The following is a 27,423-nucleotide window of genomic DNA, read 5'->3' as shown; positions in this document are numbered from 1 at the left end:
TGACTTATCTCATTTATTAAGTATCTCGAGGTAACGACCCGTCTACCGGATGGACTTGCCATCCCTTACGTTACACAGCGTTTCAACTATGCCCTTACTGCCTCCCGATTGTGTAGAACAAGACAAACAAGTAAATACACATTAACTCAATCCACACGGTCTTATCATTAGCTACGATAGCCCGACCACATGTTTTCTAAAGACCATAACTCTATTCCAGGAGGAGTGGGCAACGAGGAGCGTGTAAGTAGCATACCTTATGTTTCACAATTGCAAGGACAGCAACGTACGTCAATACACGATGCTCATGAGTTCAATATGGCATACATAATCGCGTTGGCATATGGATTATCTGAGTCTATCATGGCCAGAAGCTCTAGCCTTTATCTACCTCTTAGCCCCTATCCCAACTGCCAAGTCACTGTACACTGCCAACTTTTTTGTGTATCGTTAATTAATCATGCAAGGCTAAATCATGGGATATCGCTGACGTCTTGTGTAATGTCGTAATAATATATAACCACCCTATCCCGCTATCAAAAATTACTGAGAAATTATTAGCGTCAAGCCAGAGAAGAACCCGGGGATTCGGGAGGACTTACCAATCTTTCTAGATCGGAACATGCTTATCTTCGGTTACACATCCCAAAATACCATCGTTAGGATGGCGAATCTCCCAAGGGTTCAACGGGACCCTCTTCCTCCTCTGGCTGCGTCGTCCAGCGTCGGCCTCGAGCTTCAGCAGCTTCCCATCGCAGCAGTCCCAGTAACAGGTCTGGATCCAAAGTTCGAATTCGCGAAGGGTTACGTTGCCCTTCTTGAGGAAGTCGGCGCCGAGCTTGGTTTCCCCATCCGACGCTGCAATTTGATCATTGTGAGATCTTAACTCGCCTGTGTCAAGTTTGTTAGTAAGCTCTGGTCAGGTATATAGACTATCTACTTGGGTAGCACTTACCAGGATGGTATTGGCAACTGGTATGGAGACAAATCTTCTCCAGCTTCTTGCAGTTGCATGTTGCTGGTGTTACACGAAACTTCTCGAAACAGTTGGTGCAGGTCTTGAAGTTCGGCCTGAGGTCTTGGGGTAGGTTGTTGGTAATAGAAAGTTTGGCGATACACGCCACGATGTTCTCCTCGGCTATGTGTTTCTGGTGCTGGGCCACGGAGATCAAGGCCTTCGTTACGAGCGACTGGGCGACGTCTTCATCCGGGCCTTTGACAACCTTCTGGATGTAGCACATGTGGTCGTATAGGCTCATCTTGTCAAAATCGTGGATCGCTAATTTGTAACACTCCTCAGCGGTTCGAAGCATCGTGCGGAGACTGACGCCGGGAGGACCTGGCCGCTTTTTGGAGTAGGCGGGTAGATCCCAGTCTTTTCCTTTCGTTGAACGGCGGCGAACAACGGTTTTCTCCTGGCTGCTCTCGGTTTCGGACAAGTCAAAATCTTCTTGCCCGCTTGCTCCAGGGACACGGAGGTTGTATTTGTCGAGGACGCATTTTCTCATTAGACGGCTCTTTGCCTTCGTGTCGCGACGGCGAGTGGCCATCGCCTTGGCTTCCTTGCGGGATTTTGCGACGCGTGTCTCAACCATTATGTCTGGGTGGAAGTGGTTAGACGAAGTCTGCCTTGATCCATTTCCACTGAAAGATGCGAAAATACTACTTACGGTTGGTAAATGAGAACCGCGAGGTAGTTTATATTTTTGTGGGATTCTTAGACGCGTAGTCACTCCTTAATAGATGACGATAGGAGCGAGAGGATGTGCTGATTATAGAATAGGTACAATAATGTCAGTAGATGAGGATGAAAATTAAAGATGGAGATGGGAGGTGGGAGGGTGAAGAGTTGCCGAGAGGAAAGAGAAAATAATCTGAGAGGTGGTAGATTTAAATAGGTAGGAATTGGAAAGTAGAATCACTTCGTCGTCCAAGTAACTACGCGTGAAGCACTGTGTAGTGACTCATGGAACTGTTGCTAAAGCGTGTATCAACCATTGCGAGCAGTGGCCTATGTACTATTTGCCAGTTGCCATCACTCGTTGCATATATGGGTGACCATCCATGTCACTCATTATAGTCGATTCATACGTCCCATGCTTCTATTGAAATGTACTTAGCCCTAGCTATACCGCTTCTTAGACTATGTGTTAGAAATAGGGCCGGCCCATAGAGGTAGTGGCTGCCTATACTGGACAGTGTACGGGGCCCCTCCTCGACCTTGAAATATATTTTTTATTATCTACACGCGTTCATAGGATAAGATAACGGTTATCTTGCCGGTAATTGCAGTTTTTAAAATGCGCTGAGCTTGAATCTGCGTGATTTTACAACTGAGGAAACAGAGGGATAATGTCATAATGTCCGCATGTGACAGAGTAGTAAACTTCTGTTTACTGATAATGAATGCGCGGCAATGATTGTTCTATCTAAAAAAGTAATTCAACGTTGGACCGATGCTGGCTAGAAAATATGCTGTGATTGGAATAGAGGTAAAGTAGAGATAATGCTTCAGATGCCTAGGAAGAAACACGGGTTCAAGAAACAGAATCCAAGAGGATCACTTCCCATGTGGTGTGTACAAATGTACGGATGACACGATTCAGATTCAGTCTGCAATCATTGCAATTAGTAAGTTATATAGGGAGTCAAGTTGGTAATCATCCGATCACACTGCTACTATTCTGCTAGAGGGGCTATACATCACGATGAAATCTTATTCATCTGTTCGTGGAGAAAATAGTATTAACCCACTTAACCAAGTCTTCGAAATAACGGCTTAATGGTTAACTGAAGCTCTCGTGATGCTTCTACCTTACCTGTTAGTGTTTGTTTTCCTCTACTAATCGGAATTATGCTAGGTCGACGGCAGGCTTCTCATCAGTCTCATCAGATAGTTTTTAATCCATAATTTTCGCAAGTATACAATCTCGAGTCTATTGGTATCTTAATGTCCTAACCAGTATAAAGTTACACAAGCTACACTTGTTTTGACCCAATAAAACAATGGCGCAAGTCCATGATATCAACCTTCCAAATAAAACGATAAGTTGCAATATGCTAATGGTTCCGTTTTCCCCCATTAGACCTTGAGACGCTAATGCTAGACGATATTTGATGATTTTGTATGCATCTTAGGTAGCATGGCCGGTATTTAGTCTACCTGCATCAACAGGAGAAGAGATTCAATGCACCAAGCCATCCACTCGAAGATGCCCTGAATGAACCACGCAATGCCAATAATGAGCTCGACCAAAAGAATCAATCCCTTGACCCCCACGCCAACGGTGAAGTCGAGTCACGATATTTTGCCAGCACGCCCCTTGGCAACCTTGACCTTGCCACTAACAATGTCCGCTTGGTTGCTGACGTGGGTTAGCATCTCGTTCTGCTCCTCGACCTCGCGGTTGATCGATTCGGCCATTTCGCGCTGCCGTCGGATGATCTTCGCCAACCCTTCGACATCCTCATCTTGCTCCTTCATCATTTGCCTCTGCAATTGCACCACACCCTGGTTATCCAATTCTCGGGTTCGCTCGGTTTCCGGTAACGGGGCGCCTAACACTCTTCCACGTCCTTTCGCTCCATTGCCAATCAGCGCCGCCTTATCGGCCGCTGAAGGCATGGCTCTTTGAGACGCTTTGGCAGCGGCGGATATCGTCGAACTCAGCTTGTCCAGGTCCTCCCTTTCGACCCGAGCAGCAGCCAGTAGATCCTTCCGCCGCCTTATCTCGCCCTCGCCTAGTCTTTTCGCATCTTGTATCGTTCGTAGACCGTCCCCGAGTACCGTCAGCAGGCCTCCAGCTTTAACCAGAGCCTTTTTGGCCGCCGAGCCGGCTTCGAGAGCCGCAGAGTTATCGGTCGCGCTATCCCTTTTCGCTAGACACCGTCGCGCCTCCTGGAAGTCCCGCTTCATCTCGCCATGTAGATCCAGCCATGTACCCGGGTCCTGCGACGCAGCTTGGTTCGCAGCATCTCTGTTGGGAATACCATAACCGGCTCTCACGCTAGCCGCGCTATTACCGGTGCTGCCTACGCCAGGGAGATTGAGGAAGGTGCGCCATGCCGGTGTGTCGCGCCATCGTCGATCGGGAGTTTCTGCGATGGCTCGGAGGTAGGATTCGAGGCCGCGACGGCGGTCTTCGGTAAGTTCGGGCGAGTTGACGGTTGACTTGAACCACGATTTCCCTGGCAAGGGAGCAGGGGGTGGTGAACCGACTAAGGAGGTCAGGGTTTGATGTAATGTAGCGAAATCGGAGTATCGCTTTTGTACGACGAATGTTCGTAGAGGGAGACGGAGGGTTATGTTATAGAGCGTATACGGTTTCGAGTTATCGGTTGACGGCTGTAGTGACGTCGTCGGGATGGTGATCTCGGCGGGCGGTGCCATACCCTTGGAATTGAAGGACTTTACGGTACGGTTTCGGGAGTCTAGAAAACACGGATCGTATTTGGGAGTAAGAACTTATTGATACTCGTCAAATACGATTTAGAATTAAGGAAATGAAATCGCTAGAATGGTGTATCTCTATTGCTGTTGTTGTTGAAGGAATGGCAAATAGGCAACTTCGGTTTGAAGCACGAGACACGCTTCAGTGCATGAGACCTGATCTTACTGGGTCAGGCGGGTGGGGCTACGCTACTTGGGACACCGAGTGTTGCATATATGCATATATGATTATATACACACAAACACTTACCTTCCAAGGTTGAGACTCGAGACTCGCCTTATTTCAGCCTCAAGACTTGAAATAAAATAATTGAAGTAGAATTATTATTCTGTTCCTATGTTGAATATTATCCCATCGGCATTATATACACATTTTGATAACGAGCGTGGTTGCGGTTACCTTTTTGATCACCCTTCCCGAGCGTACAATATCTTTGTTAGTAATCCACTTACTCTCGATGGTAATTCAAAAATGTTGTATAAATTTCAAGACCTCACTAAGCAGAATCTATTCATCCGTTGAAGTCTGGTAGTGGATTCGGTATCATCGACGTACGTTATACAGAAGTAATTATGTTAGATGTTGTTTGATTGAGAAAGAAGTAAGGTAAATTTAGCAGGAAGTTGGGATATATCTGAATTGCCTTTCAGACTAATCTTGTTAGCACCTCGGTGAACAATAACAAAAGGGAGTTATTCAGGCGTCAATTAAGGCACCCGAGTTAACCGAAGACAATGAAGCTAGATCGAAAGCAAAGTCGGAGCTGATCCACAGACGGGGTTTTCTAGTACGGGTGGATGTCTCCGGGACTCCCAATTCGGGTAATTCCAAACAAAATACACCGAAGCAGCTACAGCATCAAACTCCGAGAGGGATCGGCACCGTTAGAAGACCAATAGTATAGGCTGAGTGAGAATAGTTCCTATCGTATTACAGCAGCCCTAGCAGCTTGGATCATCTTATGGCCCATCTAAAACCGATTCCTCTGACAATATCACGTTGATTTGCTAACAAGGATACCGAAAAAAGTGATGTCATTGCCATCATTGATGCTAATGAACCGACGAGTTAGGCTCCGACTAGGACTTTGAGGCTGAAGCAGATATAGTTTTCTAGGCAAGGAACCATGACGTTGATCCGAGTAGTATGATATCGCGGGTTGTTCGGTGCAATTGTTTGTTCGCTCAACAAAGATCTCAAATTTTCATTTCCCCGAGACTAGAAACGAAGTCAGCTGAAATCTGGACGATTCAGGCAAATCTACCAGTTACTATAGCCTTAGCTAAGTGTTTGTGTAATGATCCATTCTTCTTCTCTTGTGTTAGATTCTCCGGTATCATACGCTGTCAATCAGTAAAGCGGTTCCAAGTTGGATACCTAAGTAGGACTTAGGTTGTAGTAACGTTACTGTCGTATATCGTTAACCTGCGCCGCCTCAATACCGATAGATAATAGCCCAATCGTTGAGTCCGAAAACACTCCAGCTCGGCCAGTTGAGAAGTACGAACAAGACGGTGAATAAAGCCCTTACTCGTACAAAGTTTAACGGGCCGTGACTTTCCAGAGTGCCGGTACGATAGGGCGCATTAGCGAGGACCAAAAATAGCCCCATCTGCCAGCAACACGAAGGTACGAAATGCCGCGTCTGCCGAACACAGTAGATCCACTTTATAAAAGCTATAGATGTTACTACTGGCCAATAGGATAGAACATGAGGACCCTTGATGATCCACTAGAACTTCGGCAATATGGTAGCTTCTTTTCCTTTTCCAGCCTCTTCTAGCACTACGACTCGCTACCAGTTGTACAGCCCCCTCAGTGGAATACGAGATCTTGGCGGCCTAATACAGTCCAAGATCGCCCTCCGACGTCACTCTTTATCCGCTTTCGCTTCTAGAACCCATCACCAGATGCTGCTTCACAACGAGACGAGCTGCCCACGATATAAAATCAATAGTTTATATAAATGCGAACAGTTTCCTTGAGGTTAATAAGAAAGAATTTGGGTAGATCATCAGACAACATATATATAAATTTACATATAATTACATTGGTTAATTACTTCTAATCAACTACAATCATAACTTAGACAACTCCCTTTATATCATCGACATATAAAATGCGCGGCTTCTTCTCAACCATCGCCACCCTCCTGCCTCTAGCAGTTGCGGTACCTTTAAATCTTCAATCCCGCGATAGCAACCCGGGATGTCAAGCCGCCTCTTTCGGTAACTTCTCATGGACGGTTGAGAACTTCGATTATCACGCTTCTTACATTTTCACAACGCCAGCGCACCAAAACTCATGGGGTTATGTCAACTTCAACTTAACAAACCCTGCGCTAGAGTATAAGGCAATCTGTAGTGCGACCAGCAACCAATTGCAAGATTTCTTCTACGGTACCTTTGCGTACAACTGCACTGTTCCGGATGGATCTACAACAAAGACAACGTTCGATTTCAGCCGTCCGAGTGGAGTATTAAATGTCAACCAAACTTGGTCCTGCAGCGACACCGACCCACAATACCCGTAAGTTACCAATTTCTAGAAGCAATATCAATAAATATGCTAACAATATATATAGTACCACCATCAATGCTTATGGAACCGCCAATCTGACATTGGACTGCACTGACAACACATGGATTAACCCGAACTGGACCATGGGACAGATCTATTCCGATCGGACTGTTACATGCGCGCCTGTTACACTACCGCTGCCGCCTTACAAGATGACTGCTGTCGCGTAAGGCATTTTCTTCATTGGGGTTTCAGCGTCTTGGTCGTGAGAAAGGGGATGGGGATACTGCATTTAGGAAAGGGGATATGATTATGACGATATGATATTTACGATATCATAGATATATACTGGCATCATGCCGCTGATACATAAAAGTAATTGTAATAGGAAACAAAAATCATAATGAATAACTGTATGTTCTACGGTGCCAACACTGTGTGTCTCGGTTGACAAAAAACGGTACTGATAGGCGCTGCAGGATACCACAACTACAGTACTAGGGAGCCTAGAAATATGGTCAACATTAACAAACAAAATAATACGAATAAATGTTAGATTTAAACTATAGATAATTAGTTAATCTTACCTACCTATCCAATATACTTTACCCTTTAACTTCATGTATAACGTGGCTTAGGCCATACATAGATATGTCTTAAGATACGAACTTCCACCCTTAAGTTTTAAGCTTGATTCTAAGAGGGGTAAATCTTGAGGCTATTCAATGGATTTAATACTACAAAGGAACAATAATGACATTGATATCACATCAAAGAAAGAAAAAATAGGTGCTTTTAAGCATATAGATTTATTAATCAGGTGGCTACCTAGGTATGTTTGGACAAGTAGCCCATGCGTGGCGTAGGACTTATTACTTAAGATCCTATTCCCACTTGGAGATTGTTCTCCTTCTAGTTAGACAAGCAGATGATACGATGATCACATACCCCATAGGGATTACTATTGCTATTATACCCACGTTGTACAACATATCCTTCTCGCTCATCGAGAAGACCTTATCGACCCAACAGACTAATACGTTATTTAAACATCTCAGCGTTCTCTGTGAGCGTTCTCCTCGAGTGTTCGGAGGCACTGCAAGAGTTTGACCTTGTCGCGAGAGTCTTGCTGCAGCTGATTGAGTCGCCTTGCTACAGCGTCTATCTGCTTACCGCCTGCCATGAATTCTCTTACCAACTCAAATAGGAGGGTACGGTCTTCGGCATACTCCTGAGGAGTATCAGGCTCAAATGGGTCCTCGACATCCTGCGGATTGACTTGAAAGGAGAAGGGCTCGATGCAGTACTCGTAGTACAACCGAAGGCGGGCCTGGGTTAATGGACTCATTTCCTCAAAATTGCGAAGAGTGATATCGAGTGGGAAGTGCAGGTAAATCACGTAATTTGGCGTGATGAGGATATCCCTAGAGTTTGGGCGTCGAATGTTTAGATTCGGAGGTTTCTCATCCTTAGGCATCTGGTACATGGTGTTAGGATCGACGTCTACAAAGAATGTATGGTGAATCCGTTGTCGTATCCGGAATTGCATGAGCGGGCTAAACTCCTGGAAGCGCTTCAGGATCTCGATAAACGGCATGTCCAAGGCAGCTTGAAGCGAACCCTCGGGAACTCGTTGCCATCCTTCGGGAGGCAACTGGCTGGAATAAAATTGATCTCTGTGCATTTGGTCCGACATTGTTACTTGGCTTTCTTGGAAGATGCCAAACTTGAGTCGCCAACAATGTCTTTGGTACTTGATTTGTCCTTTAGACGATAGGGCGAAGTAAGTAAATTTGAAGTTGACTAAGATCAGGTATGTGAATCGAAGTCAAAGGAGATGGTTGTGAATATGGAAGAGCTGGAAATTATTACTCAGGAAATTTATCAGCTATATATATCCGATATTCACAGCGCAAGCCATCACTGTCTACGACCAAATGCGATTCTTGGGAACAAACATTATGTTCCTCCACAGAATATACAAAATGATTATTTGGAAACAATCTTAGATAGGAGCGCTGTTAGCTACGTAAAGTATACGATCTGTTAATGACGGGGACTATTGGGGTTGAGGGAGGGTGAGGGATGGGTTCCTCTTGGATGGCATGAGTGGACATCCCTATCGCAGACTTGACTAACCTTCACCCCATAGGGACCGTCGGATATTGCTAATCGAAGCTGCCGACTAGCCGTGCTTGATCCCACGTAACCGCTTTAACATCATCACAACTCAGGGCGGTTGGCAAACCGCGGACGATGTTAGGCTCCTCATCCAGCGCCGACCCCGACCAACCGGTATTTCGATGCTTTATTTCCGCCTATGGAACCCAGCCAATTTCTTCAATCGGCCACCGAATCCACAGCCGATATCCATCGTCCAGCACGGAGTATATCCTTGAGACTAAGTGAACTCCCCAGCCCTCAATCCACCATGTATAATCCAGGCGCTGAAGCAAGACGCAAAAGAAGGCGAGCACGCATAGTGCCTCGTTATCGCGCTCCTTGAGGAGGTTCACGAAATTATCGCGAAGCTTGAATAGCCACATGAAAGCGGCTCTTAACCGTTGGTCGTCGTTGTAATTGCCACCGTAGAAGAATGCAAAGCTTCGCTTCAACGACTCTATCCCACGAGAGAGTTCATCTAGTTTGTGAGGGTCTTTGACGTAGAACCTGACGGTACTCTCGAGTTCTTTCAACCCCTCATGTTCCGGCGGGACATTCGCTTCCCAAATTTCGTTCATCTGCCTCCCTGTGTTGAATATGAAGCCTAAGGATATGATGGAGTGTATGGCTACGCTGTTGATCTCTATCACGCTGCGCATACCCCTGAAAAGGAATAACCATTCAGGCATGACTCCATCAGAGATAACTAGGAGATTATCGGATTCCTTTGGACTAGCAAACCCGATGTAGGTTGTTAGCATGCTAAAAAAGAACATAGGTACCGAATCATTGGCGGTAAGATCGTTTAGTACGGGTAACGCCAATGACGAGGATGCATTATGATGAACCATCGCTTGTTCAATGAGTACATCCCTTCGTTGGGGCTTGAAGCGGGCGAGGTGGAGCGCAGCCAGTGAGAGGATGGCCTTAAGAACATAGTGATAAGAAAATCCGATCCTTGGAACATTGACACGCCAAAAGTTGCGAACCATCGGTTCGGCCGAAAATGTGAAGCATGTTGAAGTAGTAAAGTGATGGAGTAGCTCAAGATCGAGAATGCTGAACCAACCGATTGGCGTAGGCTGGTGGCTAATAGATGTATCTATGGGAGATGTAGTGTCGCTCTGAGTAGGCGTTTGTCCGACGCCATTATGGACAGCCCGAGGACTCGAATCTGTACGCTGAGCCGAGACATTGAAATCGCAAGTGACCCCGCGCCTATGATTTTTATCAGCTAGCTGACGGGCTTTAGGGCTCTTAGATGGTAAATATATAGGGCTTACCTGGTACAATTGCGGCAAGACGGTCGCGTCTCGTCACACTATGGCAATCAGAATTTGCGGAAGCGAGAGCACGTCATTGGCGTTAGGAGCTAACCCACCTTTACTTTTCTGGATTTACATACTCGGCACCCTGTACGAGTCTTCGCATGTGGTCTTCGGGTAGCCTTCGGTGACGGCGACGCCATCCTTAAGGGAGACGCAAATCTTTGCACGACATACAGTTATCTAAGGTGGATTGATTATGGTAAAAGGAGGGCTCGGAGTAAATTCTCGGAAAATCGTGGCGATTACGAGTCATGTAGGCGGGTTGTTGGAGATTTAACAAGTTACGAATACGACGCCTCTGGTGGATTCTGCCTTGGTACACACCCCAGTCTCGTATTTGATGCTAGGTCCGACGATTATACGAAGTCCGAACTACACCAAATCCACCTACGTAATCGCAACAGCCACAGTTGTTTTATGTAGATGGTTAATTTTCACATTGTTCATTGCAAATGGAATGATACAATACGAATAGGATGCGTAGCGCCCTCAGAAGGACAGCAGTTGTTATGAAGAATTGCTACCAGAAGTAAAAGTAATAATTCTGAAATCGGCTACGGTGCTACCTCAATAACGTACCTACATCCTGAAGGTACCTATGTACCCGACAAATACGAATCTGATCTCGGCTAAGATTGTAGCTGCTGGGGGTCATTCGAGGAGTACGAGATCCGAATCCGATGTGCGAAGTGAATACTTATGAACTTGTACATTCAAGCGGGGTAGATTGCCTAGGAAACATTCACCCCTGACTCTAACTGCTGTAGATCTCTTCTACATAAACTGCCAAGACTATATGGAAGAGATTTTATAATAACATTGACTTTTTTAAAGGCATTTTCTAGCCTTATTCCCGAAATGCACAGCCCTATGTTAGATAATCCGTCTCTCCTTAGTCGTGGGCGAGTCTACCTATGTAGACACCTAGGCAACCGCAAATGGTACGAGCTATGTACGAGGAGCTACGATTACGCGTATATCTCAGGCCAGACTGAAACATGTAAGGTGAAGATATCTTCATATCTGTGTATAATAGTAGAAGTTTATAAGCTATGTCTGCACCAAGGTATTACTCGAGTTGCTCCTCTTTGATCATTGTTGCTTGCTGTGTGACTCGACTTGAAATCCCCAAAATATCAAGGCTGGCAGATCACAACGGCGAAAACTAGAAGTCATCGAAAATGGAACTCACAACATACTTCGACAGTCGCTTTAAATTCCGGGTTCATATGGTTCAATTATCAATGATCGCTTTGGTCATTATCCTATCTATCGCCCGTATTGCTATGAGAGATCCACCACCACAACGGGCACATACTATGGGAATTGCCATCGTAAGTTGCTCTACTTACTGGCGATAAAAGGATACCTAAGCTGACTTGGACGCTATCACTTAGGGTTTAAAATCCATTGTTTTCATTCTTTATCAAGTTCTCACGGAACATACCTTCAAATTCCAGAAATGGGCCAATAAAAAGACGAACTTCATTCTCAACTGTGTAGACATACCCTTCTGGGCAGTAATGATGGGTCTTTTGCTATCGACGAATGCGCAGGCTTGCGTTGGTGGCTCATGTGCAGTGAGCTGGATCTTAGCATTGCTGGCAATCGCCCTATTGTAAGTCCGATGCCCTATCAGTAGACCCCCCGCACGTATAGTCCCTAACAAGTATGTGTTCTAGATTTCTCACGTTCTGGGCGGCTATTGCGTCTTACTTCGAGTATCGATACTTTGGTATAAAGAGGGCACAAGATACCACATACGTATGATACAACGAGTGGAAATATGGTGTTGTGGATTGGGTATAGAATATGTATGAAGTACTATGTTGATAGATGGGAGGGGTATGTACCTGGGTATGATAAAGCGGCGGGGTTTCGATTATATACACTCATATAGAGTACTTTCTGGTCTTGTATGTTCAATAGAGAGGTATCAAACTCGTAAAACTCATGCCTTTCGTTCTCTCAAAAAGACCTTAAGGGGAGGCTTCTCCCATAGGCTGTAGATCTTCTGATCTTCCCATTTCCCGATACTTTGATCGAGTGTCAGGTCAAAATTCCATAATACTCTGGCTAGGATTAGGCGCATCTCATGGTAGCTGAAGAATTAGTGAACAAGTGTTACACGGCTGCTTTTAGCTGATGTTGTGAAACTTACGCTAAATTTCGCCCAATACAGTCTCGCGGTCCAAAAGAAAATGGGCGATGAACATCGCGGCGATCGCCATAGAAAGGCGAAGCTGGATTCGAGGTGGATTCGTGTAGCCATCGTTCTGGGATGAATTCCCGTGCTCTGTGGAAGTTAAGCTCAGAGTGGTAAGCTGCAAGGTGGTGGACGCCGACAACAGTCTGGGGAACGTTAGAAATCTAGAACGTAGAAATGATTATTGGTGAGCATTCTACCTTTTCAGGAACCGTTAACCCGGCAATTTGCACAGGAGGACCGCGCGGCACTGCACGGGCGAGACGTAGTGGAACGGGAGGGAAAAGTCGCAAAGCTTCGTCGAGGCAGGCTATCATGTACGGCAGTTTAGAGCTCGCATCTTTAAAAGTAATTTCGTCCTCGGATTGGAATGCGGTGCGGACTTCCTCTGTTACTCTTTTGAGCGCATATGGGGTTCTCAGTAACCAATATGTTGCGCCACTCAAAAGTGTCGCCGTCGTCTCCGATCCAGCCACCACAAGCAAATCACTATTAGCGATCAACTCAGGATCCGTCAATTCGTGCGCCTGGCCACGGGAGCGCATTATGTAATCCATGAAATCGCCCCGGTCGGCTTGCTTCCTATGATAGATACGATCGTTGACAAGCTTAGCAACGAGAGCATGATGAGCAGCTTGAGAATTGCGGGCTTTGGAACCAGCAACGAGCTTCAAAATCAGGCCCAGCATAGGGGTGAAACCGATTAAAACCAGCATAGGCATGTACCTCATCAATTTGGCAATGTTTTCGAGCCAGGCATTCGATTTTCCCTCCGCCAAACCTTGCAAAGGAGTACCAAATGCCAAATCGGCAATTAAATCGAAGGTTGTGAAGTTATACCACCGAACCATGTCGGTTGATTGGCCTGTTCGGGCTACTTCACGTAGTCGCTCGACTAATAAGTCGACGTACACTTTGATAAGCGGTTCCTGTTGTCCAAGAGCTTTGTCAGAAAAGGCAGGCAACATCGCCCGTCGAAAGCGGAAGTGGTCCGAAGAATTCGCTGAGATGATTTTCTTCGTGTCCATATTAATTCCCTTTGGATAACTTTTCGGGAACTCTGCATGGCCATGGCCATATATATCCTTCCATGCTTGGGGGTTAATGAAGGAAAGTTGGTCTGGAGAAACGCGAATAGCTTCACCATATTTATCATGGGCTTCACGCATTTGAAACTCGGCCTTTCCCTGCACCATGCCGACAATTCTCGTAATGGGGAATGCGATCCATAGTGGCGGTCCTGGAATATGTCGAAGTGGATGAAAATATAGATTATATATAGCCTTAAGGCATTGGTGAGAGATGCCGAGTAAAATAACGATAAAAACTAGACGTAAAATATCATACGCGTTGAGCGTAGCTCCAATTTGTTGTAAAAACCCCGCCATTGCGAAAAGCTCGAGGATTCAAGATCACGATGCAAGATTGATAAGGAGGTTGTCGTATTTTATTTATACTCGGACTTCAAGTTATGCAAACGGCTTATGCATTTTATGGTTAGTTTTAATGACTCAACCAATCGCAGCCCTTGTGATGTGATTTCACTGTTGATCGTTGGTTGCTACTTAAGGTGTTAGGGAATCCTAGGGATCCTCTTATTAGCTCTTGGCCTATGGCACGGGGACGAGCAAAACCGCAGGCATCGTGGCTGGAATCTTGATTTTTTGTCCATAGTTGGGATTCGATACTTTATATAGGTAATATGAATTTCGAAAGTGAATGGATAGATGCTAATGTATAAAACTGCGATAAATGGCAAAGTTAATTCGTGGCTCTTTGCAATGTGAGATCAGGACATAAGAATACATACAGGGTAAGGTGCGAGTTGTGGATAGAGCTTTCGTATTCTCTCGCATTCGCTTAATAGACCAATCCACAGTTTTAAGGCTGAGGTGGGGGTTAGCTAAATACAAACTGGGTACGATCTCTTCCGAATCCACAGCCAGGGATGTCACGAACCAAAATTTTGGAATCATAAATGTGTGGGTATTGGTTTCTCTAGAACTACTCGGAAACTAAGATTTCACCAAGAAATCCTGTGAGAAGGTGGTCTAGTTGTGTTGTGCGTACCTAGATGGATGCTAAATAGATACTTAGTAGAATGGTATGGGTAATGGGTACGCACATAGAACAGCACTGCCCCATACCTAGGTAGTCAGTCATAAGAGACCTGACGATTTGATTATGTATATCGAATTCATCAGATTGCCATATATGGCTAATGGATTTGGTTGAAAAGCAACGCCATGCAAATTCCTGGCTAAGCCTAGCCAACGAGATTGTACTCCGATAAGTTTCCATCCTCTTAAATTCCCCTCCCTAGGCGCCCGTTGTAGAAGCAAATATAGATAGGTAACACGAACGGATTTCGGCGATAATGCGGGTCCGCCCGCGCGATCGAGTTAACTTGTTGGCCCCATCTCCCCGATCCCGATCCCATTCTATCTTCCCATCATCTACCAGTAATCGCATCTCGCATGCTTTGCCACTCGCGAATCGCTGCCGCCGACACGTGCTTCGAATCGACCTAAATGCCACGAATTAGCTCATGTATCTGCGCGATGGGATACGTTGGGGGATATAGGTAAAACATACCCAAGAGCTAGGCCAGCCGATTCCTGTTCGCGGATCAAGACCTTCCCATTCAACTAGGTAAACAAGGCGACCATCTCGGTTTTGTGCTTCGGTGATGATCGATCGAACGCGATACCAACCCTTACGAGATGTAGGGATTCCTTGAGTGTCAGCCTTCGCTGCTAATTCGTCATCATCACTTTCTTCGCGCTCGTCGCCATCGATATCCTCTCCGCCGCCGCCGTCGTCGTAGTTACCATCCTCATCGCCACTGTCGTCTTCCTTGAATCGACCGAGCTTACCCCCATCCTGATGTCCACGCTTCCGAAGCACGCTCTGTCTACCACTTCGTCTCAATTGGGTAGTCGAGGGCGATGATGTTGTAGTGGGAGCCTTAGTCGATGATGTAGATGACGAAGGTGTGGCGGGTGTCAGTGGTACAAAAGTTTGCAAAGACGGTGTCGTAGGGGTTGAAATGGTACTCGGTGTGGTCTTAGATGATACCGACGACAGTGTTGACGATGGAGTAGAAGGAGGTGTGTTTAAAGTGGGAATAGAAGAGACATCGTGCAAGCTCTCTTTTAGTACTTGGCGTAATGATCTACGTTGCGGGCTGATATTCTTGGGCGATATCGGGGTGGATGGGGATGAAAGCTGCTGTAGAGTAGGGGGAGGAGTAGTGTTAGTCTTAGCGGCCGTTGAGTCTCGTAGACTCTCTTGGATTGCTCTACGTAGAGAGCTTCGTTGAGGTTGAGTGTATTTGTGTGAAGCTCGATTTTGCTTAATGACGGATCTAAGAATGTCCGGCTTCTTTGTTGCAGTGCCTTTCGTGGCTTTAGACTTTTCGGTGGGTGCCATAGCGGCAGCAATACTAGAGGTAATGTCACAATTCGTGCATTATAGAATAGTGAGTGTACTAATGCTAGGGTCGAAAGGGGATGTAGAGTAGAAGAGATGGGGTTGCTGCAATGGCCTCAACTCGAGGGTGCACGTGAGCTGGCAGGGAAGAGTAATGCTTGAAAGATGCGACTGGAGAAGAATTGTGAGAGGAAAAGACAAATTGGTACATAATGGCCTAGTGAAGGAATTCACGGGAGATGTTCTTTCCTTGGAAATCTTAATTGTGAAGCACCCGCACATTTTGAGATTGGCCGAAGTATGCAGCTAGGTAACCTTATTCGCAGGAAGGGGAAAGTAATAACGCAGAATCTCTAAAAATAAGGGAAAGCACCCGCGAACAAAGTAATCAAATAAGGCGAGTGTATACCACGTTAGAAAAACAAAAACAATGCCCTTGTTGATATCTATCGTCAAACTCTAAGGTATCAGGCCCTCAAATCGAGGGGGGAAATTCGGGGTCGAGAGAGTATATAGAGACGATAATAACATCTGGTATCAAGGCTTCGGCCTCTTCTCTGGCAGTGCAACTTGGATAAAGGCCGAGATTTTGAGGATATTACCTCCTGATGCGCCTCTTCCCCAGCATCCGTATCATCCTATCCCTATTTTTTTTCTGGCTCATCATACAATAACTACTCCGGTATTAATTCATGGCCATCTCCTAACCTCTCTTTGTGGTAGTTCATTACTTCGTCGACCATTACCAGAAGGTATCCTAGAACGTCTCTTGGTCATCCAGTGTCTCTCCCTCGGCAGGGATCTCGAAACCCTCCTCAGTCGAATACAGTATTGTCTGGATTTGTTTGATGAGACCGTCTTCCTGCTTCTCGAGTTCGGGGTCCTCTTCGACAGCCTGTTGAATCAAGAGTTCTATATCTCGCAACTTGCTGAAGTAGAAGTCTCGCTCGCGCTCGAGGCCAACAACTGTCTCCTTCAAGGTCGCATTCTCTTGCATCAGTGCGGCCGACGCAGCCCCTCCACCGCCAGCCTTGGCTACACGGGGGCCAGTGGTGGGAGTCGTACCACCTCTTCGTGCCGCAGCTGATCCAGCGCCTCCGGTGGCTCGCGCCGCGGCACCACCTGAAGCAGGAAGAGGAGCACCTTTTCTTCGGCTGACAGCATCGTAGTCTCCGCCTGGGTAGTATTGATCCCAGAATCGCTTGGTCCACTGCAAGAATTCGAGATTATCCTGCATCTTGCATTTGGTAAGGGCTTCGACGGGGATGGGCTTGTCGACACTATGCTTGGCAAAGGTGTCTAGAGATGAATAATAATTAGTATGGATTGATCTTTGATTTGATGAAACATGGTGCCGGTAAATAATCATGATATGGATGGTAGGGGGCGGAGGGAACTGACTTTGTAACACCTTGAAGTTCTGAATGTACGCATATTCGGTGTTCACGTTGAACTTGACTCGCGACATAGGTACATCGAGGAAAATGCTGTCGAAGACTTGGCAAAGGGCGGCACTGTAAATATCGAAGAGATATAAGGTTAGCTCAGATCTGGCAGCTAGAATATCGATGGTATCGTGACAGGGTTGTCGCTAGTTGTTCATCTCTCCTATACGGCAACTTGGGATACTGTTTGGCGGGGGAGGGGTAAATAATAAAATCGCAAGGATATTCCTACCCGGTACCGCATTGCTCGACCTTCGTGATGTTTAGCTGTAGCAGGCTGTTAAGCCATGCTACTAACTCTTGACTGCAGATGAGGAATGAGATGTTAGTCGTGGATTCTTTATCGGTAGTGGAGTTAAACAGTGGAAATGAGGTCATTCGCACTCACCGAGATTCACCCATGTCTGCTGCTTTGTGTAGATAGGATTGATTCGGGATGAAAGAGGTGAAAAGAATCACTTGAAGGAAAGTAAAACGATATCGGTCGGCTACTCGATTACGAAGTGGACGAGACGATGGTGTTGGGTAGGAAAGCAATAGATTAGAATAAAATGGGTCGTCTGTTTTTCAAAGGCTATGTTTTATTTACCTAAGTAGGCCGAAGAAGAAAATGGAAATTGATGTCGCCGTTGGCCGCGATGCTCCAGGGATTACTCAATCAGCTAGCAGTCAATCAAAAATCACGAATCGGCGTCACCCAATCAACGAGCTTACTTAAGCATATCAGGGGTAATTATTGCCGAAGATCAACCTTTTGGCAGGTACCTATGTACTCGCAGCTGCCAAAAGTTAAAGATATCCCGAGTTGCGAGTTACGTAAGCAGCACGGGTAGTTGCTCTGTTTTCCCCCAATTTCAGTCCACCATTAAGCTTCAAGAAATATCATCACCGTAAATCGTACTTCCCCAGTTACACTGCCTTGATAAGAAATAGCTATCTCTCACCAATATTTATTTCCGAGTTTATTAGCAATTCCGCGCTTCATATATCCGAGGCGATACTTTCGGGGCCTAGCTGGTCGTCCGAAGATCGAAAGATAAATCCTAATCGAGGCGCGTCGATGAATAAAAGTATAACCGTCATATGTCTCTCGGACCACCAACAATTCTAATAAGACATGTACGAATATGTTGAGTGGCTCAATTCAACAGTTTTATATTCCAGCATAATATTATATTTAAAATAAGAATTGTGGTCTACTTATTTAGACATTTGTCTAATAAGCAATCTTGTTATCTTGACCAAAGAAATTCAAATGAAGGCTATTATATACCATGGTACAGTAGAAATGCCGCAGAGAACTAACCTATACATAGGAGACAAGTTTACTGACTCAAAAACCCCATCTCTTTCCAACTTTTAATAAACTGTCTAGTCACCTTTTCACTAACCGGACCCGCGTTCGCCAAGGTCTTCGAGTGCTCTCTGACCTTGATGGTATCGAGTAGAAGGCCGCCACAAGACATACGAATAAAGTTGTCATCGAGGAAATCGATCAACAAGAACGCCGGGTTTTCTCCCTCGGGCCCTTCAACTTGTCTAGGATGATCCCGGACGCGTCGCACCCAGTCCCGAAAAGGAATGATATCCTGGTGTGGAATATTCAATGCGTCAGCTAGGATGGGAGTCATCTCTTTCCATGGCTGACGAATAGGGTTATCTACGTGGTAGATAGGGTAGTGCGTCTTGTCCTCAGGTAGGAAAACGAGATCAACGAGCGTGCTGGCGACTTCGTCAACCGGCGTCCAAGAGAGAAGCCCATCGAAATCTGGCAACGCCTTCAAAGTTTGAGAAGATTTTATCAAAAAGGAAAGATGCTCCATAGGGTTCCAGTAACCGCTTGTGCTGGAGCCCGCAATTTGTCCGGGGCGGACGACCATGGTGCGAAAACGGTCTGGGTGCTTGTGTAGAGTCTCGTCAAGCATAAGCTCACAGATGTACTTGGCGTCGCCATATCCCGTAGGCAGGACAGATTCAATAGTCATCCGTTCCTCCGGGACTATTGGCTCGCCTGACCAAATCGGCCGGTGACCGACGGTAGCGATGGACGAAATGAATTGAAAGGTCACCTTGTTGCCTAGGGCGGATCGAAGCGAAATTTCACGAGACAGATTAAGGAGATTTTTCATGATTTGGAATTGGGTTTCGAAATTGCGAAGAGGCCATTTTGCGTTCATGAGCCACGCATTATGTACGATGTCTGTGACGTTATCGACAAGGTCTTCGTAGTCCTCGACCGGCAAGCCGAGGTTGGGTTTCGACATATCGGTTTCAAAGACACTCAACTTATCGGTAGCCTTTTTCGATAAGGCAATACCTTTCTTAATGAGAGCTTGTTTCTGACGCTCTTGGGGATCGGATCGACTTCGTCGATTGAGGCAGACAACGCGGGCAACGTCTGGTGATTCGGCGAATTGGGCGATGAGGTGCGATCCTAGACTACCGGTGGCCCCTGTGACCAGGACAGTCTTTCCGTCAGATATCGGCCTAGGATGGCGAGGCTCTGATACGTTCCCTAGTTCGGCCGAGAAACCCTCAGTCAAGTTTTTAACGTATCTATCGACGACTGTTTGTCGCGCCACAAGGTCAGCTGATAGACTCTTAATAGGTAGAGAGGAGGAGGGAGTTGGGAGCCGTTCGCACCTCTCACCCGAGGCCATCGCGATGATGAGCTTCTCGCATCTATTCTCCGGCAAGGCACCATCTGTCCAGTCAACGTGCCCGTAGCCGACCGCCTGCAATTCCTTCTCCCATCTGAGCTCGTGTGTGACGGCGTGAGTGCGTCCATCGTCGAAGAACCACCAACCCTCAAATAATCCGAAAATCATATCAACCCAGTACAATGTGCCAGTCATCTCAAGGAGCATGAGGAACCCATCAGGGCGTAATGCCTTTCGGATATTCATGCCGGATGTACGCAGGGAGTGGGTGGCGTGGACGGCGTTGCTAGCGACAATGATGTGTTGCGTGCCGATTAAGTCGTCGGCTGGGACTTTCTCAATGTCGTGTGCCCTAAATTTCATGAATGGGTACTGCTTGAATCTCTTGCGCGCTGCAGCTACGAACGACGGTGCGAGGTCCGTGAAGGTATACTCGACCGGTACGTTCAAAGAGGCCAGAAGGGGAACAAGCCACTTAGTAGTGCCTCCGGTTCCAGCACCCATTTCGAGGATCTTCAGTGGACCCTCACTCATATCGAGTTTTGAACAGAGTCTCTCGAGGAAGTCCTCCATTTGCTTGTAGAATATCCGATTTAGTGGCCATTCCGCATACAACCCGGAGACAAGATCACGACCTTCGGGAGTACCAAAGATCAACTTGATTCCGTCTGTTTTTCCTCTGAGCACCTCAGCCAGGTTTGATCCAGTGTAGAAGGTAAGCTTATCAGCGGTCGTCTGGTCTGGGAAACGCGCTAGTAAGTCTTGAAGAATCTCCTTACTAGACCTTGTCGGGGCCGCTACGGCAGTCCGGGTGATAGTGTCGCCGTTGACGTTAATGATGTGAGACTCCTTCTCCAGCATCTGGTATAGGTAGTCTACCAGGCGGCTATGCTCCTTTGGATGTGAAATCCGAGTAAACTTGTCTCCCGGTTTTGCATCGCGCAGCTGATGTCCAAGTTGGTCAAATGCTTCAAGTGTGAGCGCAATGCACAAGTCTGTCTGCAATGGCATGATTGTGTCGAAATAATTAGTTTGACCATACTCAGCAATCTTGTCATCTGTGAGCGCTTTCGTTTCGTTGAATGCTTCCATAATGGTGGAGAAAGGAAGCTTCATTTCCTCATCGCAAGTGCTTAGGGTGTCGTACGGGTCTTTCTCGTAGTCAACCGCTGGCGTGGTCAAACCAGTTGGGTTACCCGACGAATCGCTGGCACTAGTTGACCTGTCGTCACTGTCGCTTGACGCGTCATCCTCGCTCTGCTCACTAACATCTTCGCTGCCGCCAGCGTCTTCGCCCACCGCTTTTCGCACGCACACCATCAGACTAGGCATATCGACAATCTCCATGAGTTCACTTTCAGGAAGAGTGATCTTGAAAGCTGCCTCGATCTCATGAGCCATCTCCATGCCCATTAGGGAGTCAATACCGAGGTCGACAAGCATACTATCATCCTTCACCTCATCCATCTCGAGACCCGATAGCTCAACTAAAATCTCCTTGACCTTAGTGACTACGTTTGATTTGGGTTGCTTTTTGGCCTTGGGAGGTTTAGACGCCTTGGGCGATTTCGGGGCCTTTGGTGTTTTGATGTGGGGTGGCTGTGGCAGAACAATCTCAGTAGGAGCTGCTTCGAACATAGTGACCTTAGTGGGCTCAGAGGGCGAAGCGACTGCGGCACCTCCAACAGTGAGGCGCGAGAGTAGCCTGCTCATAGAAGCCTTGGGGATCCTGACGTAACTAATTCCAAGAATCGCTTCTAACAATACGCCAGTCTTCGGATGGAAAATGAAGACGTCCGTCAGGTATTGTTTATCCGAAGGGTGATGAGATGCAAGTACATGGAAGCTATCTGGCCGAGCATCGCCAGGACGGAGCTTGGGGGAGCGGATCCACTGCTCAATGCCGTTGGCAATGTACATGTCAGAAGATGGACGATCAGTCATGCAATTGACGAAAACGCCACCGACCTGGCAGAAACTATCAGCCAAGTGGGCATCGAGCCAGGTCTCGGGATTGTATTTCTTCTCGACACGACCAGCAGACTGGTTTCCGCAGCCTACCAATTTCTGAAGGCCCCGGTAATCTTCACCATAATCGACGATTTCAGCAAATATCCGATATATGTTTCTATTCGAGAGAACCTCGTCAATGTCGCCACTTTGCAGTAATTCAACACAACGCGCGTGGCTAACGAGACGCTCGAGGCGCGCAAACTCAAGCTTTAGTGTCAAGTCTTCGGTCGAACAGAAGACAACTTTACCCGTCGTGTGTAGAGTCTGGGTGGTTCCTTGAGGCATGTCGGTGCTGAATACCTTGAATTTCCAAGAAGGGTTTCCGCCTGTAGACTCTTCTTCGACTTCAATCCAAACGCCCCGCGCCGGATTAACGCAAATAGGAGACTGGTTTTCTACAACGTGAACTTGCGGCTCAAGCTTAGCACTTTCCAGGTCCGGTCGGAGACCTCGAAGAGCTTCGATAACGAGATCAAGCTGGACGGTGGCTGGGCAGATAGATGCAGTTTGGGCAATTATATGGCCCACGATCAGCCTCTCATACTTAGGGATCATAGTGTTGATCCTAAATTTGGCAATACGCTTCTTGCTATCTTGGTAGCCGTCGAATGTCAAAAGACCCTCTGGCAGTTTCTCTTCCTGCTCGGTCTTTTGCGGCGGGGGAAGCTCGGAGACTTTAGGAGGGACCTTGAAGTCGACCCAGTGGCTCGCTTGTTCGAATTGATAGGGTGGTAATAGAAGGGGAGAATGTTCTCTGGTTTGAGCGGCTTGATGGGCCCAGTGCTGTACAGGAATACCAGCCTTCCACAAGTTTAATGTCGCGTCGACAAGGTTATCCCATGCCTTGTCGCTGTTTGTGATGTTGATAGCTTGGAAGTGAGAGCTGCTAGGGTTACCGAGTGCACGGCCTGCCATAGAGGTAATCGTGGAGTTGGAGCCAGCTTCCAAGAACACAGCCGATGGGAACTGCTTAGCAAGTCGTTGTATGGCGTGGTTGAAGTAGACGGGATAGCGCATGTGATCGGCAACGAATTTCGCCGTGTGCTTTTCTTGGATGGGGAACTCCGACGCTCTCTCCACTGGAATCATTGGCCTGCGGAAAGTGAGAGTCTTTCCGACTTGCTCCAACGCCTCGACAATTGGATCAACAAGAGCACAATGGAATGAATTCGTCACGTTCAACCTCTTCGATCTCAACGATGAAGGAATGGTAGCAGCAACTGCATCGATTGCGGCAGTAGAGCCTGCAAGGGTAAAACTACGAGGTCCGTTGTAACAGGCGATGCTCGCAGGCTTCTCGTTTGGGACTTTCTGGTTTGACTCAGCCAATAATTTCTCGACGTCGGCCAAGTCAGCTTCTATGGCCATCATGGCGCCTTTCTCGCTACCCCATGAATCGCGGACAATGGCGGCGCGATTCGCCACCATTTTCATAGCATCTTCCAATGAGAGCACTTGAGAAATGGCGAGCGCGGTGAGCTCGCCGAAGCTGTGACCAACGACTGCGGCTGGCTTAATGCCAGAGTCAATCCAACTACGCGCGCAGGCGTATTGAATGGCAAATAGCATTGTCTGTAACTGGACTGTGTCTTGAACTGGGGTGGTCTCAAAAATGCCGGGGAAAATACTTCCAGCACCAAGCGAACGAACAACTGCATCAACACTGTTCAGGTGTTTTCGTAGCACGGCTGTTCTTTGGTATAGATTTTGGTCTAGGCCCACGGAGGTGGATACTTGGCCACCGAAACAGAATACCACAGGCTTGTTTTCGGGGCGTGCGATGGATGCTACGCTGGTATCACCTTTCTCGATAGAAGCTAACTTTTGGTCGAGCTCCTCTATTGATCGCACACTGAATAGAATCGCCTTTTCAAGGGAACGATTACTCTGGCGTGCTAGGTTGAAAGATACATTAGGCAAGGAGAGTTCCATAGCGGAATAGCTCTTGTTATTGAGGAACTTGCGGAAGACCTTGGCGTATCGTCGGAGACTCTGGTCGTCGAGACCGGCAACCCAGAATGGATACTTGGAACCAGCAAGCGCCCCAGTGATCTCTTTCGCAGTGCTGGTACTAGCAAAAGGCGATTGTGTGAGTACCATTGAAGCGTTGGAACCAGATGCACCATAATTATTAATCAATGCAGCCCGGAACTCAGCATTCCATGTCTTGAGGCTTAAGGGTATTATCATCTTATCAGCTGGAGTCGCACCAATAGCCGGATTGATAGAAGTGTGGCTTGGTTGAGGTGGGATCATTCCCTTTTGGATCATGAGCATAATTTTCACCAATGAGACTACACCCGAAGTGGCTTCAGTGTGACCGATAAGACCTTTGACAGATCCGAGGAGGAGATTCTCATCCCGCCCGGAAGCAGGTCCGCCAAGTACTTGCCGTATTCCGTCGTACTCAGCTGGGTCACCAACACCAGTACCAGTGCCATGAGCCTCAACAACCGAAATTTGGGAAGGCTTAAGTCGAGCCTGCTTAGTGACGCCGCGAAATAAGTCAGATAAGGACGGGGCATTAGGGACGAAGATAGGAGTACAATTCTCATTTTGCTGCACGCCTGTTCCTGCAACGACACCAAGAATCTGATCGCCATCTGCCACCGCAGCTGAAAGCTTTTTCAGAAACACTGCAGCCACTCCTTCACCTCTGCAATAGCCATCGGCTTTCGCGTCGAATGGTTTGCACTGCCCTGTCGTGCTTAGGAACGAAGCACCGGCTAGGTTCTGGAACCATAAAGGATTCGTCACCACGTTTGTGCCTCCAGCTAGGGCTCCGATGCACTCGCCAGTAACTATCGCACGACAAGCCTGATGGATAGCGACGGCGGATGAAGAACAGGCCGTATCTATAGTTAAACCAGGCCCAGTCCAGCCGAAGTAGTGACTAACTTTCCCAGAGATGAAACTCTGCAAGTTGCCAGTAGCGGAGAAGGCGTTGGGAGCGTGGCAGGCAATGTTACAATCATAATCACGAGAACATACGCCGACAAAGCAACCAATACGACTATCACGCTCAGCTAAGTGGAAATAGCCAGACTGCTCCACGGCCTGGTAAGCACACTGAAGAAAGTGGCGTTGTTGAGGGTCCATGGTAGAGCTCTCACGAGGGCTTTTCTTGAAGAATTTGTGGTCGAACTTATCGTGGTTCTCAATGAAGTTTCCATACCACTTGCGCTTGGGGTCGACATCACGGAAGGCAGTCTCAAAAGAGAATCGTTCCTTAGGAACTTCCTTATGCTGCGACTTCGCGGAGACTAGGAGGTCCCAGAAGTCGTCTAAGGTCTCGGCGCCGGCAACCTTAATAGACATACCAACAACAGCGACATCATTGTCAGAGAATGTCCGAAGATCCTTCTGAGAGAAGGCCTCAAAGTGGGATGATGTGCTGTCCAAGTCGGCGACATGGAATACCTGTGGGTTGAGACTGCGTAATAGTGACGGCGGCACAGTCCGTTCTGGACCGAAAGAGACTATGCAAGAATCTTTGTTCTTGAGAGTCGAGTCACGCAATGCAGAGACTGTCTGGAACCATTGCGGCGGCTCAGTCAGGATGGACTGAAGGGCGTGATGGTGCAGTGGACCTTGTGTGATTAAATCGCCGCCACGGTTTGAGCGGGTGGGTATCGCCAATCCAGACGAACCATCCGGAAATTGAAATTCTACATGCGCATCGACGAATTTAAGGAGCGACTTGAGCACCTCAGCATTGACATTGGCATGGAATCGTCCGTAGAGGCCGACCTCTGAGGCGATAAGGCCCCCGTCCCTTAATTGTTGTTGTAGGTTGGATACGGCAGCAGCCTTTGTTGTGACAGTAGCTCGATTCTCGTCATAGTTGACGGAAATGTACGTCTGTGGGAATAAGTTAGTTTTCCATGCAATAATCCTACGAAAAAAGGTAACGGGAAAGGGGATAGATGTAACTTACCCCAGGAATGCTCCTCACGATACGCTGCAGTTCTTCTGCGCCCTCCGATGAGTTCCATGCGGCGCTGAGAGACTTCGACGGCTCCGTAGCCGCGTCCTGAGCGTCGACAACTGTGCCGACCAACATAGCCAGCCGTACGGCGACGGCAGCATACTTCTTAAACTGCTCGCGGTCGCTCGTGCTCGATATAGCAAAGGCACTCAGAAGCCCGGTGCAAAGACCGAGAGTCTCCTTATCCGACTTGGATGTGCTAAAGGGGTCGGTTTGTTGCCCTTCTGTGCTGTCACGCAAGAACGTGGCGTACTGGGTGAGATGGGAGACAATAACTAGTGGAATCAAAAGTTTATTTGGGAGGGGGAAGGGAGTCTCGAGTGGCCGTCCCGTTCGGAAAGCGTCGCTTAGGTCTTCTAGTTGCTCCAAACCCGTCGGTATCTTGAGGCTGGGGTTGGAAGCCGTGAGTGACTTCCATATCTGCGGGAATTCGGCAATGGTCCCTAAAACCCAGTTCGAGTCTTCATTATCGACGACAGCCTTGCGGACTTGAGCGAAGGCCACCTCATCAAAAGCTAAGGCAAGCGAACCAAATAGAAGGACGGTGGGTCCGGGTAATGGGCCCCTAAGACGTTCTCCCACATCGATCATGGTGAGTGATCGTAGGTAATGTTGAAAGGGAAAGTTGAGTGGAGTCTAACGAATCAAATGTTGAAAATGAGTTTCAACTGAGCGGTGTCTAATGCAGCCGTGTCCATAGCACGCCTGGATATACAAGCAGGACCTATCCCGGAGTTCGATAAGACTTGCTTTTTGATAAAGGTAGTACACTGATGTGCTACGGCCTTCAGATGCTGTCGCCAGATTTCGATGGGAACCAAAAAAGTACTATTGCGGTCGATCCTTTGTCTATGATAATGGGGAAAGCAAGAAGAGGCTGCTCAACGGTTGATGTTTCCCAGATGCTCAGGTCAAGGCAAGGTCTGGCAATACATATAATAGCCAGCTACCCACATAGGTAGGTAAGGTAAGGTGGTGAGCTGCCGAAGATATGGCTGATAGACGCAACAAAGCGGAACTTCAGGATTCGATTTGTTGGTAACTACCCTGCTTCGGCCCTGGAGAAAGGTGAAATGGCTGCATCTCCATTCAAGCTTATTATCATCACTAGCACTGTGTTTCACGAGGAGACTGTACGTGCAAACGGGTGGCAAGTAAAGGCGCGTTATCGCGCCGAAGAACCTATTAGGATCACGTAAGAAGAAGAAGGGGATGAA

The 27,423-nt window shown here is 47.3% G+C and overlaps 10 protein-coding genes across 10 annotated transcripts; 2 read left to right on the top strand and 8 right to left on the bottom strand.

Moving 5' to 3' along the window:
• Positions 1-610: 610 nt before the first annotated feature.
• F4822DRAFT_423783 (uncharacterized protein) lies at positions 611-1,595 on the bottom strand (the record flags this gene model as incomplete). Its single annotated transcript, XM_051460036.1, has 2 exons — positions 611-891; positions 956-1,595. 2 exons carry the CDS (start codon positions 1,593-1,595, stop codon positions 611-613), a joined length of 921 nt encoding a protein of 306 aa, XP_051319088.1.
• Positions 1,596-2,911: 1,316 nt separating this feature from the next.
• Positions 2,912-4,564, bottom strand: F4822DRAFT_384250 (Phox-like protein). The gene has a single exon (XM_051456511.1). The coding sequence runs from the start codon at positions 4,388-4,390 to the stop codon at positions 3,299-3,301; it is 1,092 nt and encodes a 363-aa protein (XP_051319087.1). The 5' UTR covers positions 4,391-4,564; the 3' UTR covers positions 2,912-3,298.
• Positions 4,565-6,232: 1,668 nt separating this feature from the next.
• F4822DRAFT_384247 (uncharacterized protein) lies at positions 6,233-7,585 on the top strand. Its single transcript, XM_051456510.1, has 2 exons — positions 6,233-6,980; positions 7,036-7,585. Exons 1-2 carry the CDS (start codon positions 6,571-6,573, stop codon positions 7,199-7,201), a joined length of 576 nt encoding a protein of 191 aa, XP_051319086.1. The 5' UTR covers positions 6,233-6,570; the 3' UTR covers positions 7,202-7,585.
• A 236-nt stretch (positions 7,586-7,821) lies between these two features.
• F4822DRAFT_8160 (uncharacterized protein) lies at positions 7,822-8,978 on the bottom strand. The gene has a single exon (XM_051464019.1). It carries the CDS (start codon positions 8,665-8,667, stop codon positions 8,026-8,028), a length of 642 nt encoding a protein of 213 aa, XP_051319085.1. The 5' UTR covers positions 8,668-8,978; the 3' UTR covers positions 7,822-8,025.
• Positions 8,979-9,289: 311 nt separating this feature from the next.
• Positions 9,290-10,602, bottom strand: F4822DRAFT_423779 (uncharacterized protein; the record flags this gene model as incomplete). Its single annotated transcript, XM_051460035.1, has 3 exons — positions 9,290-10,352; positions 10,418-10,455; positions 10,540-10,602. 3 exons carry the CDS (start codon positions 10,600-10,602, stop codon positions 9,290-9,292), a joined length of 1,164 nt encoding a protein of 387 aa, XP_051319084.1.
• Positions 10,603-11,220: 618 nt separating this feature from the next.
• Positions 11,221-12,614, top strand: F4822DRAFT_8139 (uncharacterized protein). Its single transcript, XM_051464018.1, has 4 exons — positions 11,221-11,467; positions 11,529-11,796; positions 11,860-12,080; positions 12,145-12,614. Exons 2-4 carry the CDS (start codon positions 11,644-11,646, stop codon positions 12,230-12,232), a joined length of 462 nt encoding a protein of 153 aa, XP_051319083.1. The 5' UTR covers positions 11,221-11,467; positions 11,529-11,643; the 3' UTR covers positions 12,233-12,614.
• Positions 11,984-14,312, bottom strand: F4822DRAFT_8124 (cytochrome P450). Its single transcript, XM_051464016.1, has 3 exons — positions 12,869-14,312; positions 12,624-12,814; positions 11,984-12,564 (listed from the first exon to the last, which is right to left on the bottom strand). The coding sequence occupies exons 1-3, from the start codon at positions 14,054-14,056 to the stop codon at positions 12,414-12,416; spliced, it is 1,530 nt and encodes a 509-aa protein (XP_051319082.1). The 5' UTR covers positions 14,057-14,312; the 3' UTR covers positions 11,984-12,413.
• A 597-nt stretch (positions 14,313-14,909) lies between these two features.
• F4822DRAFT_8134 (uncharacterized protein) lies at positions 14,910-16,450 on the bottom strand. The gene is made up of 2 exons (XM_051464017.1): positions 15,264-16,450; positions 14,910-15,195 (listed from the first exon to the last, which is right to left on the bottom strand). The coding sequence occupies exons 1-2, from the start codon at positions 16,098-16,100 to the stop codon at positions 15,121-15,123; spliced, it is 912 nt and encodes a 303-aa protein (XP_051319081.1). The 5' UTR covers positions 16,101-16,450; the 3' UTR covers positions 14,910-15,120.
• A 28-nt stretch (positions 16,451-16,478) lies between these two features.
• F4822DRAFT_8008 (calponin homology domain-containing protein) lies at positions 16,479-18,199 on the bottom strand. The gene is made up of 4 exons (XM_051464004.1): positions 17,934-18,199; positions 17,778-17,849; positions 17,502-17,614; positions 16,479-17,399 (listed from the first exon to the last, which is right to left on the bottom strand). Exons 1-4 carry the CDS (start codon positions 17,945-17,947, stop codon positions 16,858-16,860), a joined length of 741 nt encoding a protein of 246 aa, XP_051319080.1. The 5' UTR covers positions 17,948-18,199; the 3' UTR covers positions 16,479-16,857.
• Positions 18,200-18,870: 671 nt separating this feature from the next.
• On the bottom strand, positions 18,871-26,797 carry F4822DRAFT_423774 (uncharacterized protein; the record flags this gene model as incomplete). The annotated part of the gene is made up of 2 exons (XM_051460034.1): positions 18,871-26,079; positions 26,156-26,797. The coding sequence occupies 2 exons, from the start codon at positions 26,795-26,797 to the stop codon at positions 18,871-18,873; spliced, it is 7,851 nt and encodes a 2,616-aa protein (XP_051319079.1).
• Positions 26,798-27,423: the final 626 nt, after the last annotated feature.

This window comes from Hypoxylon trugodes (genome assembly GCF_022578975.1).
Source record: "Hypoxylon trugodes strain CBS 135444 unplaced genomic scaffold F4822scaffold_1, whole genome shotgun sequence".
NCBI classification, from domain to species: Eukaryota; Fungi; Ascomycota; class Sordariomycetes; order Xylariales; family Hypoxylaceae; genus Hypoxylon; species Hypoxylon trugodes.
This window is presented reverse-complemented; position numbering and strand designations above follow the sequence as displayed.